The sequence below is a fragment of the Rutidosis leptorrhynchoides genome, chromosome 1 (assembly GCF_046630445.1).
Source record: "Rutidosis leptorrhynchoides isolate AG116_Rl617_1_P2 chromosome 1, CSIRO_AGI_Rlap_v1, whole genome shotgun sequence".
NCBI classification, from domain to species: Eukaryota; Viridiplantae; Streptophyta; class Magnoliopsida; order Asterales; family Asteraceae; genus Rutidosis; species Rutidosis leptorrhynchoides.
In genome coordinates, this window is record NC_092333.1 from 495,709,161 (window position 1) to 495,728,764 (window position 19,604).

The following is a 19,604-nucleotide window of genomic DNA, read 5'->3' on the forward strand; positions in this document are numbered from 1 at the left end:
AGTCTGAGGACGAGGTGGTTCTTCGGCCATTTCTTCAGTATCTGAAGTGTCAGACGAAACGTAAGAATCTTCTTCTGAGTTAACTTCTGGTGGTGTCTCGGGCACCACAATATCGTTGTTACTGAACAAATTGACTACAACTTCACTCGAAGACGGTGAAGAATCCACTTTAGACTTTTGCTCTTGACTTAAGGCTTTGAACAACTCTCTTTCAGGCTCGTCAAATGGTGTTAAAATCGGAAACTTGAAGAACGCGTGTGTGGCATGCACTACCTGTAACTGCAAGAACACAGCTAACAAACCGATTAAACGCACCGACTCAATTAGAATTAAAATAAAATAAACAGTTAAAATTAACTAAAAACAAACTTAATTTTCAAACTTAATTTTCAACACAACTGTCCCCGGCAGCGGCGCCAAAAACTTGATGTGTGAAATCTAGTATATAAATTATCTCTGGAAATATGCCTGGTTAAAGATTACTACACACTTACGGGCAGTGTACCCGATCGTGTAATAGTATAAAAATGGTAATTTCAAGTATCGTTCCAAGGACAGTATTAACGTGAGAATTAAGTTTGAAACTAATAAAAGTAAACTAAGTTAAACTATGAAAATTGAAATTACGAGATAGTTTGTTTTGCGGCTATTTAACGATTAGCCAAATCAAGATAGCTTTAAAAGTAAAAGATAATATTTTTGGATTTTTAAGTTTAGATAAAAGAAATACAGACTCAACGGGAAAATAAAGATATTGGAATTCAATGGATAGAAGAATGTTCGCCTAGATCTCCTATTCGCAGTGTTGGATGATTTGTTATTAAGCACTAGTTCTATTAATCAATGCACGCAATTACAGAGTCGGTTTACCCAGAGTTCTCTTTTAGCAAACACGTCAAACTAGGATTTATTGGCTTAGGGTTCCCTTTCACCAAAAACCATCTTTCGTTTGTGACTTAGTAACTAGCTAATTATAAGATTAAGATTCAATTGGTTACGCGTTCGCTCCACACAATTCACCCCTATTTTGTTCAATTACGTTACTCGGTTTACCCCCTTGGTCCAGTAAGCACCCAATCGGTTAAGACAAATCAATTGAAAATTAGATCACTAAATTGAAACAGGGTTCCCTTTGTTCAAACAAGATTCACTAATCAACCTAGTAACAATAATTAACACCCACAAGAATGGTTCTTAATCAAAACTCATAATTATTATGCATCAATTAATAAAACATCAAAGTAACATCCAAACACTTGCAAATATTCAATCTAGACAAACATTAAGAGTTTAGCCTACAATCATGGCTAAAACCAAAATAACAATCAAAGAAATAGAGAAATTCATTGTTGATAACAAAGAGATAAAACTAATCAAAGATTGAATCCTGAAAGATACACGAATCAAGACTTGTTTCCGGAATGATTGGTACCTTAGAATGACCTTGAAGATCTCCAAAAATCACCTAAGTTCGTCAAAAAATGGCTGGAATTCGTCAAGATACGATAATGATACATTAGGGTATTTTTCGGGCTTAAATATGAGAAAATCCTGAACCCGGGCTGAAAGTCGCGCGACGCGCCAGATACCCCGCGCGGCGCGCTGTTTCACTGTGATCTGAGCCTTGGTTTTTGAATATGCTCGACTTGTTTTTCCAGTTAATTGGCGCGGCGCGCCACCATTTGGAGCGGCGCTCCATGCTGAAAATGCTGAAACTAGCTGAAAAACTCAATATTAACACCAAAACTCGAATCGAATCAAACCTTTTCACTCGTTAACATCGAAAAACATCCAAAACCATCAAATAACCTCAAATTTAACCTCCTTGGACTTGGAAATCAAACTTTCACAACTTTAACCAAAATAACTCCAAATCGTATCCAAAAGGACCAAAATGTACCCGATATCACTAAGGAAAACGCATACGAAATATGCGATATCATATATGCATGTACAATTTTTTTTTTTATATATATACATATACATACGGGTTATAAAAAAAATATACTATATATATATATATATATATATATATATATATATATTAAATAATAAAACCCTAAATAAACCTAAACCCTAAAAACATTAATTAAAACCTTAATCATTAAATACTACTTTAATTAATTAAACCTAACTAGTTAATGAAACCCTAATACTACTTATATATTTTTATATTTTTATTTAACACTTGTACATTTATGCTATTAGTAGTTAACGAAACCCTAATACTACTTATATATTTTTATTTAACACTTATACACTTATAACATACTACTTATATTATAACACCTAAAAACATATTGAATATATATAGATCATTTAACTTTCTTGATGAATGGTTTCTACGAAACTCTAGGCGGAAGGGTTTGGATTTCCGATTTAAAGGGTCCTATAGCTCAAGCCCCTAAACCTGAAATGGCCATTCGAAGGGAAAGGGTATGATTGAAAGTATATCTAATATGGACACACTCTTAAAATAGAAACACTCTTAAGATATAAACTTTCTAATTATAGAAACTTGCTAAAATAAGAAACTTACTAAAAATGGAAACTTATTTTGCTAAAATAAGAAACTTACTAAAAATAGAAACTTTCTAAAAATGGAAACTTACTAGGATTGGAAACTTAGTAAAACGAACTATACTTAAAACATTTTCATACTTGAACTTAATTTGGGCAAAACACTAACTACTCTTAAATGTCAATAGGTTACTTTTCTGCTCACTCATCCAAACTTTTTTATTCCGAGGAATAACCATCTCTCTACTTACTAAGGTGAATTTCATAGCCCCACTTTACATTGTGCATAACTTATTTAACTTTTATTGGGGTGACACATATGCTACTTTTACTATTTACAATTTAGACACAAGTGCCAACTGTTAAACTATGCTATACCCGGCTATATCCGACTAAGTCCTTACAGTGATATTTTTAATTGCTCGTTAAATGCATGCTTAATTATTGGGGGTAGGCCTATCGGGAGTAACGTCCCCGATACATTTGACCAAGTCATTGTATTACTTAATAATGAAATTAAACCGACAAGTATAAACACAACTTGCCTTTGGGGCAAACTTGAACGTTTAGTCTAAATATCACGAACTGACATAACTTTTTGATCCCTGCGAGATCAACTTTATAAACTAAATGTTGTGGTCTAAAACAACGGTCAAACATATTTGTTAAACCTATGAATTTCACTCAACCTTTTTGATTGACACTTTAGCATGTTTTGTCTCAGGTGCTGATTGATCAAGCTTTCTTACTTACTGCTTATGTGATGCTACTTGGACATAGGATCAAGAGATATCGTATTTATTACTTTTGCATTTGAACATTTACTTTATTGAAATTTCTATCATTGTAACGACATTTCAATTTTCGCTGCGTACTCAATAAAGTTTGTTTTATCATTTAGTATTGTTCTCGTATATTATAATATGTTGGTTTATTTGATATTAAGTCACATTTCACCCAGGCCCTAACTGGGGGTGTGATAGATTGGTATCAGAGCATAATCAGGCTGTTATAGAGAACCAGGATTGCATTTTTATGTGTGCCTTACTTGTTAGTTAGGGTGCCTTAGCAATCTAGGAAACTATAACCTTTCATGTCTTAGACTTAAAGCACTTAGGATTGCCTTATAATCTTAACAATTATGTTTTACTAAACTTGACTTAAAGATTCTAATCAAAGTCTCTTTCCTAATGATAGGATGTCAAGCTCAAGCGTTAACAAACCAAACAAAGCTACTCTCTACAAGCCTTCTGAAGAAATGGCTCGTTTCAACCCTACCACCGAAGTAGGTGTTGGACACTCTGCAACTTCGAGACCTGTTCGAAGTCCTCTCTATAGTCCTGCCTCACCGAATTATAGCCCGAATACTAATCGTGATTCACATGGGTCTCCTCAATACTACCCAACTCCGAGGATCGAAGATAAAGGAAAACGTCATGAAGAAGTTGGTCCATGAAGGAAGAGAGCTCGATCTCCTTTTTATGATGGTGCTAAGTATGAGATCATGAGCCTGCGAAATGATATCGAGAGGAACATTGGGGATTTGCTTCGCCACGTGGCGAGAGTGGAAGTTCGAATGGAGAAACTTATGGAAGAGAACGTCAAGCTAAGAAAAGAGTTAATGATGCTAAGGTGTGAAGAAGAATGCAACACCCGTTGGGGGAAGTAATCCCTTGCTTATCTCAAAGAGGATGTTGACTTCCGAATGAAAATGGAGAGAAGTCGAGTCGAGAAACAGCTTGCTCTAAGAGAGTACGACACCAATACCGTCAACGGTCGTGTTACCAACCTTTATGACAACCTCGAGTACCTCTACGAGAAGCAAAAAGAAAAGAATGAAAGATATCGAGAGGAACATTGGGGATTTGCTTCGCCACGTGGCGAGAGTGGAAGTTCGAATGGAGAAACTTATGGAAGAGAACGTCAAGCTAAGAAAAGAGTTAATGATGCTAAGGTGTGAAGAAGAATGCAACACCCGTTGGGGGAAGCAATCCCTTGCTTATCTCAAGGAGGATGTTGACTTCCGAATGAAAATGGAGAGAAGTCGAGTCGACAAACAGCTTGCTCTAAGAGAGTACGACACCAATACCGTCAACGGTCGTGTTACCAACCTTTATGACAACCTCGAGTACCTCTACGAGAAGCAAAAAGAAAAGAATGAAAGATATGAGAAGTTTATGAAGGAGGCGGAAAAGAAGAAATAAACCGCCATTTGTTTTGTTTTGTTTTGTTTCCCATTCCTTTAATTCTTAATTATGTAAAGGCTTTTGTCTAGAAACTATTCTTATGTTCAAACCCGTGTATTAAAAGGCCTATTTAACGCCTCGTTCCTAAATAATATAAAGTGTTTTATTTATATCATGTTGATATCAATACTTTATCTTATTCATACTTGTAATTGCTCAACTTATAACTTGTTAACTTATCCAACTTATGTTCACTTCTATGTAGCAACATCATGGTTCGTCCAGCTGCACCTACTGTTAACAATGTCGTGTTGACCACCGAGCAATTCCAACAGTTGCTTGCTGCCGCTCAAGGCAACATTCAAGCTAATAACGTTAATCCTCAACCGAAACCTTGTTCATACAAGGACTTTACAAACTGCCACCCTTCCGCTTTCAAGGGAAATGAGGAAGCTGTCGAACTAGTTCGATGGTTCGAGAAGTTGGAATCCATCTTCCGTATTTGCAATTGCGGGGATAACGACCGAGTCAAGTATGCCACTAGCTCATTAGGTGGCAATGCTCTAACTTGGTGGACTGCTCATGCCAAGTCCGTGGGAATTGACAATGCTAATGCAATTTTGTGGGACGAACTCAAAAGCATGATGGTTAATAAATTCTGTCCAAGAAGTCAAGTTCAGAAACTTGAAGCCGAGTTCTGGGAACTCAAGGTGAAGGGTACTGATATTGAAAACTACACCAACCGTTTTCTTGAGCTTTCTACTCTATGTCCCGAGATGTTTCCTACCGAAGCAAGAAGGATCGAACGATATATTGAAGGTCTCCCCGAGGATGTTCAGGGGAATGTTATTGCTGCCGAGAAGGTTACTCTTGATGCTGTGATTCTCATGGCACAAAATCTGATGTTAGCTAAGAGAAGAAGAGCGTCGGCCAGTAAGCCGGTTGATGCTAAGGGTAATGAAGATAAAAGGAAGTTTGAGTCATCTCAAGATTCAACTCAGAATGCTAGTAAGAAGCCTGCGGATAGTACAAGGACGAATTATAAGGGTACCTACCCTTTCTGTGTTCATTGTGAGAGGCATCACCCGGGGCGGTGCACTGCTTACACGTCTTAGCAACGTGTCTCACTTTCTTACACAACGAACATGTAGCAGTGCACCGCCCCGGGTGATGCCTCTCACAACGAACACAGAAAGGGTAGGTACCCTTATAATTCGTCCTTGTACTATCCGCAGGCTTCTTACTAGCATTCTGAGTTGAATCTTGAGATGACTCAAACTTCCTTTTACCTTCATTACCCTTAGCATCAACCGGCTTACTGGCCGACGCTCTTCTTCTCTTAGCTAACATCAGATTTTGTGCCATGAGAATCACATCATCAAGAGTAACCTTCTCGGCAGCAATAACATTCCCCTGAACATCCTCGAGGAGACCTTCAATATATCGTTCGATCCTTCTTGCTTCGGTAGGAAACATCTCGGGACATAGAGTAGAAAGCTCAAGAAAACGGTTGGTGTAGTTTTCAATATCAGTACCCTTCACCTTGAGTTCCCAGAACTCGGCTTCAAGTTTCTGAACTCGACTTCTTGGACAGAATTTATTAACCATCATGCTTTTGAGTTCGTCCCACGGAATTGCATTAGCATTGTCAATTCCCACGGACTTGGCATGAGCAGTCCACCAAGTCAGAGCATTGCCACCTAATGAGCTAGTGGCATACTTGACTCGGTCGTTATCCCCGCAGTTGCAAATACGGAAGATGGATTCCAGCTTCTCGAATCATCGCACTAGTTCGACAGCTTCCTCATTTCCCTTGAAAGCGGGAGGGTGACAGTTTGTAAAGTCCTTGTATGAACAAGGTTTCAGTTGAGGATTAACGTTATTAGCTTGAATGTTGCCTTGAGCGGCAACAAGCAACTGTTGGAATTGCTCGGTTGTCAACACGATATTGTTAACAGTAGGTGGAGCTGGACGAACCATGATGTTGCTACATAGAAGTGAACATAAGTTGGATAAGTTAACAAGTTATAAGTTGAGCAATTACAAGTATGAATAAGATAAAGTATTGATATCAACATGATATAAATAAAACACTTTATATTATTTAGGAACGAGGCGTTAAATAGGCCTTTTAATACACGGGTTTGAACATAAGAATTGTTAAGAATTAAAGGAATGGGAAACAAAACAAATGGCGGTTTATTTCTTCTTTTCCGCCTCCTTCATAAACTTCTCATATCTTTCATTCTTTTCTTTTTGCTTCTCGTAGAGGTACTCGAGGTTGTCATAAAGGTTGGTAACACGACCGTTGACGGTATTGGTGTCGTACTCTCTTAGAGCAAGCTGTTTGTCGACTCGACTTCTCTCCATTTTCATTCGGAAGGGATTGCTTCCCCCAACGGGTGTTGCGTTTTTCTTCACACCTTAGCATCATTAACTCTTTTCTTAGCTTGACGTTCTCTTCCATAAGTTTCTCCATTCGAACTTCCACTCTCGCCACGTGGCGAAACAAACCCCCAATGTTCCTCTCGGTATCATTTCGCAGGCTCATGATCTCATACTTAACACCATCATAAAAAGGAGATCGGGCTCTCTTCCTTGATGGACCAACTCCTTCATGACGTTTTCCTTTATCTTCGATCCTCGGAGTTGGGTAGTATTGAGGAGACCCATGTGAATCTCGATTAGTATTCGGGCTATAATTCGGTGAGGCAGGACTATAGAGAGGACTTCGAACTGGTCTCGAAGTTGCAGAGTGTCCAACACCTACTTCGGTGGTAGGGTTGAAACGACTCATTTCTTCAGAAGGCTTGTAGAGAGTAGCTTTGTTTGGTTTGTTAACGCTTGACCTCCTATCATTAGGAAAGAGACTTTGATTAGAATCTTTAAGTCAAGTTTAGTAAAACATAATTGTTAAGATTATAAGGCAATTCTTAGTGCTTTAAGTCTAAGGCAGGAAAGGTTATAGTTTCCTAGATTGCTAAGGCACCCTAACTAACAAGTAAGGCATACATAAAAATGCAATTCTGATTCTCTATAACAGCCTGGTTATGCTCTGATACTAATCTATCACACCCCCAGTTAGGGCATGGGTGAAATGTGACTTAATATCAAATAAACCAACATATTATAATATATGAGAACAATACTAAATGATAAAACAAACTTTATTGAGTACGCAGCGGAAATTGAAATGTCAGTTACAATGATAGAAATTTCAATAAAGTAATTGTTCAAATGCAAAAGTAATAAATGCGATATCTCTTGATCCTATGTCCAAGTAGCATCACATAAGCAGTAAGTAAGAAAGCTTGATCAATCAGCACCTGAGACAAAACATGCTAAAGTGTCAACCAAAAAGGTTGAGTAAAGTTCATAGGTTTAACAAATATGTTTGATCGTTGTTTTAGACCATAAGATTTAGTTTATAAAGTTGATCTCGCAGGGATCAAAAAGTTATGCCAGTTCGTGATATTTAGACTAAACGTTCAATTTTGCCCCAATGACAAGTTGTGTTTATACTTGTCGGTTTAATTTCATTATTAAGTAATACAATGACTTGGTCAAATGTATCGGGGACGTTACTCCCGATAGGCTTACCCCCAATAATTAAGCATGCATTTAACGAGCAATTAAAAATATCATTGTAGGGACATAGCCGGGTATAGCATAGTTTAGCAGTTGGAACTTTGGTCTAAATTGTAAATAGTAAAAGTAGCATGTGTCTCACCCCAATAAAAGTTAGATAAGTTGTGCACAATGTAAAGTGGGGCTATGAAATTCACCTTAGTAAGTAGAGAGATGGTTATTCCTCGGAATAGAAAGTTTGGATGAGTGAGCAGAAAAGTCAACCTATTGACATTTAAGAGTAGTTAAGTGTTTTGCCCAAATTAAGTTTAAGTATGAAAGTGTTTTAAGTATAGTTCGTTTTACTAAGTTTCCATTCCTAGTAAGTTTCCATTTTTAAAAAGTTTCCATTTTTAGTAAGTTTCTTATTTTAGCAAGTTTCTATAATTAGAAAGTTTCTATCTTAAGAGTGTTTCTATTTTAAGAGTGTGTCCATATTAGATATACTTCCAATCATACCCTTTACTTCCAATCATACCCTTTCCCTTCGAATGGCCATTTCAGGTCTAGGGGCTTGAGCTATAGGACCCTTTAAATCGGAAATCCAAACCCTTCCGCCTAGAGTTTCGTAGAAACCATTCGTCAAGAAAGTTAAATGATCTATATATATCCAATATATTTTTAGGTGTTATAATATAAGTAGTATGTTATAAGTGTTAGTAATAGTATAAGTGTATAAGTGTTAAATAAAAATATATAAGTAGTATTAGGGTTTCATTAACTAGTTAGGTTTAATTAATTAAAGTAGTATTTAATGATTATGGTTTTAATTAATGTTTTTAGGGTTTAGGTTTATTTAGGGTTTTATTATTTAATATATATATATATATATATATATATATGTATGTATGTATGTATATATTTCGTGTATATGTATATATATATATATATAGTATTTTTTTATTATTTTTTTATAACCCGTATGTATATGTATGATATAAAAAAAATATTTTTTTTACATATATATATATATATATATATATATACATATATATATATATACATATATATATATATATATATATATATATATATATATATATATGTATATACTTTGTTTCCTTATTTAAACACAAACAAATCTTTTATCAAATCTCCTAGGGTTTAAAGATTAAACAAAAACTCTTTTTTTTTTTTTCAATTCGTGTATGAATATGATCTAGTTAAACAAACTAGTTTTTTTTTTACATGAACAATATGAATGTATATAATCTAGTATGAATATGATCATGAATGTAAACATGAATTGAAAGTAAGATTTAAAAGTTTTGGATCTAGGGTTTTTACCTTGATGAAAATTGATGAAGATTAACAAGATAAAGTTGATGACTTGAAGATGAAGATCAAAACCTTTGAAGATCGAAGAACACCTTGAAGATCTTTGAAGAACGCGAAGAACGAGCTTGAAGATCTTTGAAAACCTTGAAGATTGATGATGATTTTCGATGGGGTGGTGGTGATTTCGGTTTTCTTGGCTGAAAACAAGAGAGAGGGAGAGAGGTTTGAGAGAGAGAATTGTGATTGTGATTTGGTACAAAGAAAAGGGTTAGCCTAGGTCTCTATTTATAGGAGTGATTGGAAAATTCTAGAATTAGGTTAGGGTTAGGTTTTACTTAGGGAACAAGTTTGCTTGATGAGGAGGTCATGGGAGCCGATTTTGGGGAGGGTATTTTGGGCATTTCACCTATTTTTTTTTTTTTTTTTTTTTTTTTTTTAAATTTTCGCTAGGTTAAAATCAAGGAGGAGTTAGGATTTTTCACTTTAGTCCTCGTACTTTAATTTAGCTTAAATGGTTCCTTAATTATCCAAGTTTAATTATTTTAAGTGTACAAGTTTTAAAGTTATTTATTTGTTCACGAAAGTTTATTAATTCATTATTTTTATCTTTTATTAACTTGTCAATTATTACACAAACTTAATTAATATAATTTATAATTCTTAATACTTAACAATCGTTAATTCGTTAATTAAAGTTTAATCGTTAGGTTTAATTATATTGTTGGACATTTAATAAAGAAAAGTATAGAATGGAAAAATGAGGGTCATTATACACAATACTTTCTCACTCTATAACTTCACCGCTTAGCAACAATACACTAGACGGACCACTTCACAATTTGGTCCCGGAAGATTGATAAGGCCACCCCACGGAGATATCATCACGTGCTTATTTAAGGGCTTAAGCATACAAGCTGCCTTCAGGCCCACACATGACGCTGGGCGGCCTGATAAAATCGGAGAACGCTGAACGGCTTGTTTAATAAAAGTTGTTGTTACTGCTATTTTTGTGCGTTTCGAGTGTTTCTTCCGTATAAAAATGATGCTTTTATGCGTGTAGCCCATAGGATACAGCATTAGTATGTATTTGTGAGTAATGAAATTTTAAGACTTTTCCATCGAAGCTGCTGTGGTGTAGTGCACAATGAGAAAAAGAAATTGAGAAAAATAACTGAGTAATCAAACAAAAAGGGGGCAACAGTGGTTGACGTCTGGTTGACGTCTGTGGTGTAGTGCACAATGACGATGCTAGTGTGTCTAGGTGGAGATGTCAGCCATTTTTAAGATTAAAAGGAAAGGAGTTGATTTTATCATGTAGAAGATGAAGAATTTAAGGGAGAGAGAAAAGGGTTTTCAGGGAAAGGAGAGAGAAAAGGGTTTTCAGAGAAATATTCTGAGAGTTGCTGGTTGGTTCGTGTAAGATTGAGGGTAGGGAAATAGAAGAATTAAATGTGCGTTTATGGGTTGTCCACATTACCGAGTAATCTCTCTATATGTTAAATCTGTCCCAAAAAGTCCTAAAGAAACAAACAACAAAAATTACCGAATAATCCCAATAAGTCCAAAATAAACAACCCCTTAATTAGGTATTCCAATTAATTGAAATATCGAAAATCCTTGCCCAGGGACATGCATGATCTTGATTTGTTTTGTTTTGTTATGGATTTGGATAATAGAATCATTATGTTGATTATTAACATGTTTCTTTCTTCGTTGATAAGGTCAAACGTTAACAAAAGTCTATTTCATATGTTTAGATTTGTTTAGTGAATTTAATCAATGGATGTTTAATTCTATTTCATTTGATCCATGTTCAGGTACAATTTATAACTTTTCAGTTTTTAATAAATTTAGGGTTAGGTTTAATATATATAAACTGGTAATATTTGTCGTCAAACCTTAACAAAAATCTAGCTGTTCAGGTTTAAAAATATATGATATTTGTTTTTGTAGATTTGTGTTCACAGTTTACGGGTTATAGTTGTTGGTTTCTTTGTTCCTTTTAGGGTTCTTTCAGTCTTCTTATTATTTCGGATCGATAGCAGAACAATTCGGATCATATCAGGTTCTACTTTTACACGGCACATACTACATCTTTGGAGGCAATGCAAATATAATCAATTAATAACAATATGTAATCTATTAATCTAGCCTTAGAATTACAATAACAAACAGAGATATCAAGCTTCATCCAAAGTATGTAGACTTTATGATACTATACTATTGTGTATTTATTTGCAATGACTTGGTATGTAGTGATTGCCTATTATAGTTAAATTAATTGGTAATTACACAACTGTTTACGAATGTTCATTTGCATGCCTTGCATCTTCTATTCGGTAACAAAGATTAACAGGTGAAATTGTATTCTCAAGTGAATGTTACTTCAATTCATTTGTTTATCACATTGCATTAAGTGCCAAAATCACATATTAGAACAGTTCAATTTAGAAGTCTGAATTGTGAAACTCAATTTCCTGTGACAACTTATGAATCTATCGTCTTTGATAAATTTAAACTTTCAAAAGTTGATTGGAAGTTTTTACTTTTGTGCATATCCAAATGCTTTAAAGTATAAGTTGACAATACGAAAGCTGCTACAAGTATCAAATATGAGTCAAAACAGGCTTGGTCGGTTGGGCTGATTAGCTAACGTCCTTTATCCTTTTATATAGTTTCACAATGGTTGTAATTACAAAAAATAATACTCAATCGAGTAAGGAGCAGCTCAGGTTTGGAAGGGGTATGTCGTGGCGTTCAAACAAGGGGGAGGTTTGAAAGTGATCTAACGGATTTGATGGCGATTCTAAAAGATGTTCCAGTTCTATCAGATGACGTGACGTGACGCAGATACGTGGTCGTGGAACTTAAGCTCCACATGCTTGTTCTCGGCTAACTGTCTTATTTCATTAATCGATAAGGGATTGCGAACGGCTGCAATTAATGTTGACTGTAAGGTGGATGCCATGAGTTCCAAAAAAAGTAATTACTTCTATTTGGAGACTAAATCAAGATAGATTGCCAACAAAAGATAAAAAGATAAGTTACTACATTGTGGAGTAATCCTAGAATCATCCCATTGTTCTTTCTGGAATCTTGATTCGGAGACCATAGACCATCTTGAGGAGTGAGGTTCTAAACAAAGTGTGTCTTGCATCAAGATATAATTTGTTATGGTTGATATGGAAGTGGCGGAATCGCTTGATTCATGAAACACAAGACAAAAGGGATTGTATTCTCAACGAGGACATTTTATCCACTTTAAAGGTTGTATCACACTTGGGGATCTCGTTGAGTAAAGGGAAAATAGGTGATTTCCAGAGCTGGAGAGCTTGCCCAAGGAGTTCTCGGACACTTGATGATTTATTGATGTAATAGGTATTGGATTGTAATGGTTATAGTTTAGGTTATGCAGTTGGCATGTGGGTTGGGTGAATCCCTGTGTTATATTTGCAAGCGGAAATAAAATTTATCTAGCCTTTCACACACAAAATAATAATAATAGTAGTAGTAGTAGTAATAGTAGTGGTGGTGGTGGTGGTGGTGGTGGTGGTGGTGGTGGTGGTGGTAATAATAATAATAATAAGTTATTTGCAATGTAATGTGTGCCGTATATATTTACTCCCCATGATTATTTACATTCAATGTATTAGGTGTATTTTTATATAAATAAGATATATTCATGTTTAAGTCCCGCGAATCCACAGATTATAGACGGAGGGAGTATATGTTAACTAATCCAAAGTATTTAACAAAACAGTCAATATTGGGCTAGACTTTTACTTAAATAGATACTCAAGTACATATTTACATTGGGTGCATTTGGATGAATCAGCTAGAGCTTATTTTTTAACAACAACAACAACAATGCCCAATCTCATAAGAGTGGGGTATGGGGGAGGTGAGATGTAGACAATCCTTCCTCTATCCTAGAATAAAGAGAAATCATTTCTCCACCCCGAGTTAAACACTCACAAGAGCGGAGAAAGTCCTCCCTCTCTCTATTCGACGGGTAAAGAGATTGCTTTCAAGGGGACCTCCGCCCATAAAGAATGAAAGAAAAAAAAACAATTATATATATATATATATATATATATATATATATATATATATATATATATATATATATATATAATAGTAATAAAAAATAAGAAAATAAAATATGAAATAAAATATAAAATAAAATAAAATAGAAATATAAAATAAAATAAACAGAGACGCCATGAAAATGGTAGAATCAAATTTTCATAGGTTTTACATGTGTCTGGAGTTCAATTTAGGCTCTAAGCAGCAGTCAAGTCGCCAATAAATCGACGCTTGCTAAGCATCACTTAACAGAACCGTGTATGAAAAAAAAAAAAAAAAGGGAAAAAGAAGATGTACCTTAGACAGTAGGGCGAAGCTCAGGACAAAACGAGAGATGCTACAACTAAAAACCAAAAAACATATATGACCACAAACAAGCAACCCTAACCACAACAAAACATACAAACCTAGAAACACACACACACACATACATACAAGAAACCGTACACAACCAAACAAAAAACATGAACACCTGAAATGTACCCGCGAGCATACATACAAACATACATAATAGCAGACCCACATACGCATACAAACATAGCCAAAGTAGAAAAGCCGAAAACATAGCCAACTTCTGTTGCTCCTTGAAAGTGTTTTTAAGCTGAATAAGATTAGATCGGTCAATCTGGACAAAACGGAATTATAGCAACCCAAAGCTATTAACAAATTCAAGGATTCAAATGCATAGTCTGCCTTAGGTAGTTACAAGTTGAATCACACATTAATTATTTTAACATATGCTAATAGCAGACCCACATACGCATACAAACATAGCCAAAGTAGAAAAGCCGAAAACATAGCCAACTTCTGTTGCTCCTTGAAAGTGTTTTTAAGCTGAATAAGATTAGATCGGTCAATCTGGACAAAACGGAATTATAGCAACCCAAAGCTATTAACAAATTCAAGGATTCAAATGCATAGTCTGCCTTAGGTAGTTACAAGTTGAATCACACATTAATTATTTTAACATATGCTACCGAGCCTTCTTTACCGAATAAATCATGAACAGACCTGCAATTTAATTTCTTTATTTCCAAAAAAAATTGCCGGAGCCTCGGATCGAACTTGTGACCTTTTCTGGGTCAGCGCTTTTAAGACCCTATATACATTATAGAGAATTGTATAGTATTAGAACAAGTAAACTAAGTTCCTCATTTTTGTGAAGATTGCATGACACCGTGTGAGATTATGATAGGTAGTCAATATGACAACTTCCATGTTTTTCAGTTATATGAATCTATCGTTTTGTTCGTCAATCATATAACAAGAATCGTAACAACTACCATAAATGTAATTTACAGTAGTTACTAAACCATATTATCATAGGAGTATTTGGATGTGGGTTTTTAAAAGCGTGATGAGCATTATCTGATAGTGAATAACTGAAATTTAGCAGTTGCAACATAAGGCATACGATATGGTGTTTGAATGTGCTTGTACAGTTCATTGCTGTAATAATCAGATATAAAAAGTTCTTTTAAAACCAGGAGACAACAATAAAGTGAGAAACAGTATAAAAATAAACGATATGATATACCTTACCAGTACCAGGAGGACCGTAAAAAAGAGCACCAGAGCTCTTACGTAGCCCATATGAAAACAAATCCTTATGCAGAAGGGGGAGCAGTAGATGCAATACCAATTATATGTGTTAATGTGTACTTCATGAAACAAAGCAGAGTGCAAAAACCATCTGAACTAAACGTGCAGCTAATATATGGACATAAATAAAATTTGCATATCACACATGATGCATGGGTGACAGTTTCAACCAATATATTTATAAATTAACTGATGATGGTTAGTATTATCTCTAACATGTCATATGAGTACAATAATATATTTGGCTAAAACCGAAACGGGTCGTCAGTCGCCCAAAAGGTCTAAATGTATTCTCAATGCGCAAGCAATAAGGCCTTCTAAAAACGATCAGATAATAACCGAAATAACATAATCTGGTAATCATATTTGACAACCACTAATTATTAATATAACAACAACAATACCCAATTCCACTAAAGTGGAGTATGGGGGAGGTTAGATGTAGACAGTCTTTTCTCTACCCTAGAGTAAAAGGGAAGTCATTCCTCCCCCCACGGATACCTATCGATCCGCGGGTAGAGGAAGTCGTCCCTCCCTATACTATAGGGTAGAGAGGCTGCTTCCCAAGGACCTCCGGCCAGAAGAACCATGAAATCCGTTAAGTGAAGTAACTAAAAAGCAAGTAAAGTAGATAAAAAAGAAACCTTAGCATGAAAAATGTAAAGATAAATATGGCATGTAACAAAGTAAAGTAAAAGAACATATAAGTGAAAAATGTAAGTGTCAAATATGCAAGTATAACAAGTCGTGTAAGTATAATAAGTGTATGTAAGCATGTAGGTATAAAGCATGTAGTTATAATATGCAGTATAAAACATATAAGTAAACTATGTAAGCATAAAGACATGTAGCATGTAAATACGTGTAATTTAATGCGATATAATGTAATGCAACATGTAACGGTATAGTGCAATAACACATGTAAATAAGTATAATGTAATGCACACAACAAATTGCGAAATGCTACAATAAGTATAAGTATAGTATGTGAAAAAAAAAAAAAAAAAAACATGGAAATACAAAGCATATATGAAGCACAAAAGCAAGTAGGCAAAAAGGCATACGATAAAAATATATAAAACTAATTAGAAAATTAAAAATAGGAAAATAAAATAAAATAAAATAAATATACAACCTAGTCATCAATCATAATTCTACTCCTCCACAAGTTTCTATCAGAAGTCATGTCCTCGGTCAATAAAAGCTCCTTCATGTCAAGCTTCAGTCTATCCTCCAACCTACGTGTAGGTCTACCTCTTCTCCTTACGCCGCCAACCGTGAGGGCTTCTACTCTCCTGACCGGTGCTGTGGGTGGCCGCCTCCTTACATGGCCAAACCATCTAAGCCGTCCTTCTCTCATCTTGTTGACGATATTCTCAACTTTTAAGTTCTTTCTAAAAATTCCATTAGGTATCATGTCTAGCATGGTCTTACCACACGTCCACCTAAGCATCCTCATTTCTGCCACCTCCATCCTCCTCTCTTGGGCCTTCGTCATTGGCCAACACTCCGATCCGTACAACATGGCCGGTCTAATCGCTACCTTGAAGAATTTCCCCTTCAATTTAAGGGGTATCTTCTTGTCGCACAAAACCCCTTTCGCAGCTCTCCACTTCAACCATCCTACTCTTATACGGTGAGACACATCCTCATCTATCCTTCCCGATTTGTGTAGCATTGATCCTAAGTATCTAAAGGAATCCTGTGGATGTAAGACCTGATCTCCAATACGAATATCCACAGTATCATTGTGATCTTCGATCCTCCCGTAGTCGCATCTAAGATACTCCAATTTAAGTCTACTAATCCGCAGTCCATTTTGTTCCAGGGCATTCCTCCATTGCTCCAGCCTTCTGTTTAGCTCATCCTGGGATTCCGATACTACAACAATATCATCGGCAAAAATCAAGCACCAAGGGATACTCCCTTGTATCCTTTGAGACAGGTCGTCTAAGACTAAAGCGAAAAGAAAATGGCTAAGAGCAGATCCTTGATGTAAACCTACTTCTACTGGGAAATACTCTGTGTATCCTACTGTCGTCCGAACGCGAGTTTTCGCCCCCTGGTACATCTCCATAATAGCTCTTATATACCTACTTGGGATACCTCTACTATTAAGGATCTTCCAAATCAACTCTCGTGGGACACTATCATAAGCTTTTTCCAAGTCTAAGAAAGCCATGTGTAGGTTCTTTTGTTTCTCTCTATACTTCTCCATAAGACTTCTAATAATGTGAATTGCCTCCATCGAGGAGCGTCCTGGCATGAACCCAAATTGATTCTCTGACACCTTTGTCTCGCGTCTAAGCCTATTCTCAATCACTCTCTCCCATAGTTTCATGGTATGGCTAAGTAACTTTATACCTCTATAGTTACTACACGTCTGCGCATCCCCTTTGTTCTTGTAAATGGGAATAACCTCGCTCAGTCTCCACTCCATTGGCATTTTTGCGCTTCTAAACGTCGTGTTGAAAAGGTTTGTCAACCACCTAACCCCATCATCGCCTAAGCACCGCCACGCCTCTATGGGGATTTGGTCCGGTCCTACTGCTTTGTTTCTCCCTATCTTGCGTAGGGCCACTCTAACTTCCCCATGGTTGATCCTCGTGCAGAAACAGTTGTTTTGGTATTGTGGGGCCATATCATAGCCATGTGGTTCTCCATTCCTAGTCCTTCCCCCATCGAAAAGGGATGAGAAATATTCTTCCCATCGTTTCCTAATTTTGTCTTCCTTCACTATGCTTTGACCTGCTTCATCCTTGATATATTTGATGTTAACCAGATCTCTTCGCCGACGTTCCCTAGCTTTGGCTATCCTGTAGATGTCGTTTGCCCCTTCTTTAGAGTCTAGTCTCTTATATAAGTCTTCGTAAGCTTTATCTTTTGCACGTGTAACAGCGATCTTTGCTTCTCTCTTGGCTTCTTTATAGCTATTTTCTATGCTAGTTCTGTCTGCTAGTGTACCCCCTCTAAAGGAGGTGAGCTCCCGAAACCTCGCTTGTTTAAGCGCGACTTTAGTTTGGACCCCGTCGTTAAGCCACCATGATTCTCTACAACCATTTTGGGCTCTCGACGTCCCAACTACCACTCCCAAGGATTCTTTTGCCACTCCTCTAATAGTGGACGCTAGGTTGTTCCACATCTGATCTGCATCAATAAAGGCTGCATTTTCCATTTCAGCACCCATTCTTTCAACAACATTAGCTCTAAAAGTCTCCGCCTTCTCTCCATTTAAGTTCTTCCAGAGGATTCTGGGTTGTTGTACCTATCTCGCCCTCCTGTTTACCCGTCCCTGGGTACCTAACTCCATGACCAACAGTCTATGCTGGGATGAACAAGTCCAGGTTGGGAGGACCTTACAGTCCTTACAGTTCCTAAGGTCACCCCTGCGAAGAAGGAAAAAGTCAATTTGGGTACTATGACCCCCACTATGGAAGGTGGCTAGCTGAGCATCCCTCTTCTTGAAGAAAGAGTTTGCAACAACCAGATCATGGGCAATGGCGAACTCGTGAATTGAGCGCCCTTCTTCATTTCTAACCCCATACCCAAAGCCCCCATGGGCTCCCCTATATCCCTCTACCTCCGCTCCTATATGACCATTAAGATCGCCCCCTATAATCAATCAATGGTCCGCTGGACATCCCCTTACAACCTCATCTAACAATTCCCAAAAACTCTTCTTCTCCGCTTCTCCTAAACCTACGTGGGGTGCGTAAGCGCTAATGACCGTGAACGTCTCCTCATTAATTATAAATGTAACCGACATAATCCTATCGCTAAACCTACCCACATATAACAAAAATAAATAATTTGGAGAAATGGATGATCTGGGTCAACCCAAACTGACCCACACAATAAAATTTATGCCAAAAACTTCTCATTCAGACTTGTTACCCCGCCTACCCAACCCGCCCGTTTTCCTCTTATTGCTAAAGCTAAAGAATCGATACCTGAACAACATCCAGAATAGAGACATTAGTTTACTAATTACATAACCACATTTGTACACACCTTAGGAGTCCCCAAAGCCTCTGCATTCCATTTCTTTAATCGGTCCAAAGCCTTTTCCATGAATTATTTGCCATTGGTTGAACAGATATCATTTGGTGCGTTTAATGCACATAAACTGCTTTTGCCTGATCTTTGGGGCTCGAAGTTCTCAAAGCTAATGCCATTGCTAGGAATCAAAGTAGAACTAGCATCAGCAATTAAGGCCCGGATGTCTCGATATTTGGATCTCCATTTAGTTATTTCTCTTTGTTTTTATCCGAAGTAACAAGCATCCTAATTTCGTAGAAACCCAAT

General features: G+C 36.5%; 1 protein-coding gene and 1 long non-coding RNA gene across 2 annotated transcripts in view; one reads left to right on the forward strand and one right to left on the reverse strand.

Annotated features, from left to right (window-relative positions):
• The window catches only part of LOC139875625 (uncharacterized), a 28,352-nt gene extending 16,543 nt beyond the window's left edge, over positions 1-11,809 (forward strand). Inside the window, exon 5 of the long non-coding RNA XR_011767932.1 lies at positions 11,618-11,809. This is a non-coding gene — a long non-coding RNA (uncharacterized lncRNA). The remainder of the gene's footprint in view (positions 1-11,617) is intronic.
• A 6,755-nt stretch (positions 11,810-18,564) lies between these two features.
• LOC139840913 (uncharacterized) lies at positions 18,565-19,370 on the reverse strand. The gene is made up of 3 exons (XM_071831155.1): positions 19,291-19,370; positions 19,194-19,249; positions 18,565-18,911 (listed from the first exon to the last, which is right to left on the reverse strand). Exons 1-3 carry the CDS (start codon positions 19,368-19,370, stop codon positions 18,565-18,567), a joined length of 483 nt encoding a protein of 160 aa, XP_071687256.1.
• Between the last annotated feature and the right edge of the window lie 234 nt (positions 19,371-19,604).

Coding starts and splice junctions, on each gene's coding strand:
- LOC139840913 (XM_071831155.1), bottom strand. CDS start 19,370: ATGGAAAAGGCTTTGGACCGATTAAAGAAATGGAATGCAGAGGCTTTG. Junction 19,250..19,290: donor GTGTGTACAAATGTGGTTAT/GTAATTAGTAAA, acceptor GATGTTGTTCAG/GTATCGATTCTTTAGCTTTA. Junction 18,912..19,193: donor GGGCGGGTTGGGTAGGCGGG/GTAACAAGTCTG, acceptor GATTGATTATAG/GGGGCGATCTTAATGGTCAT.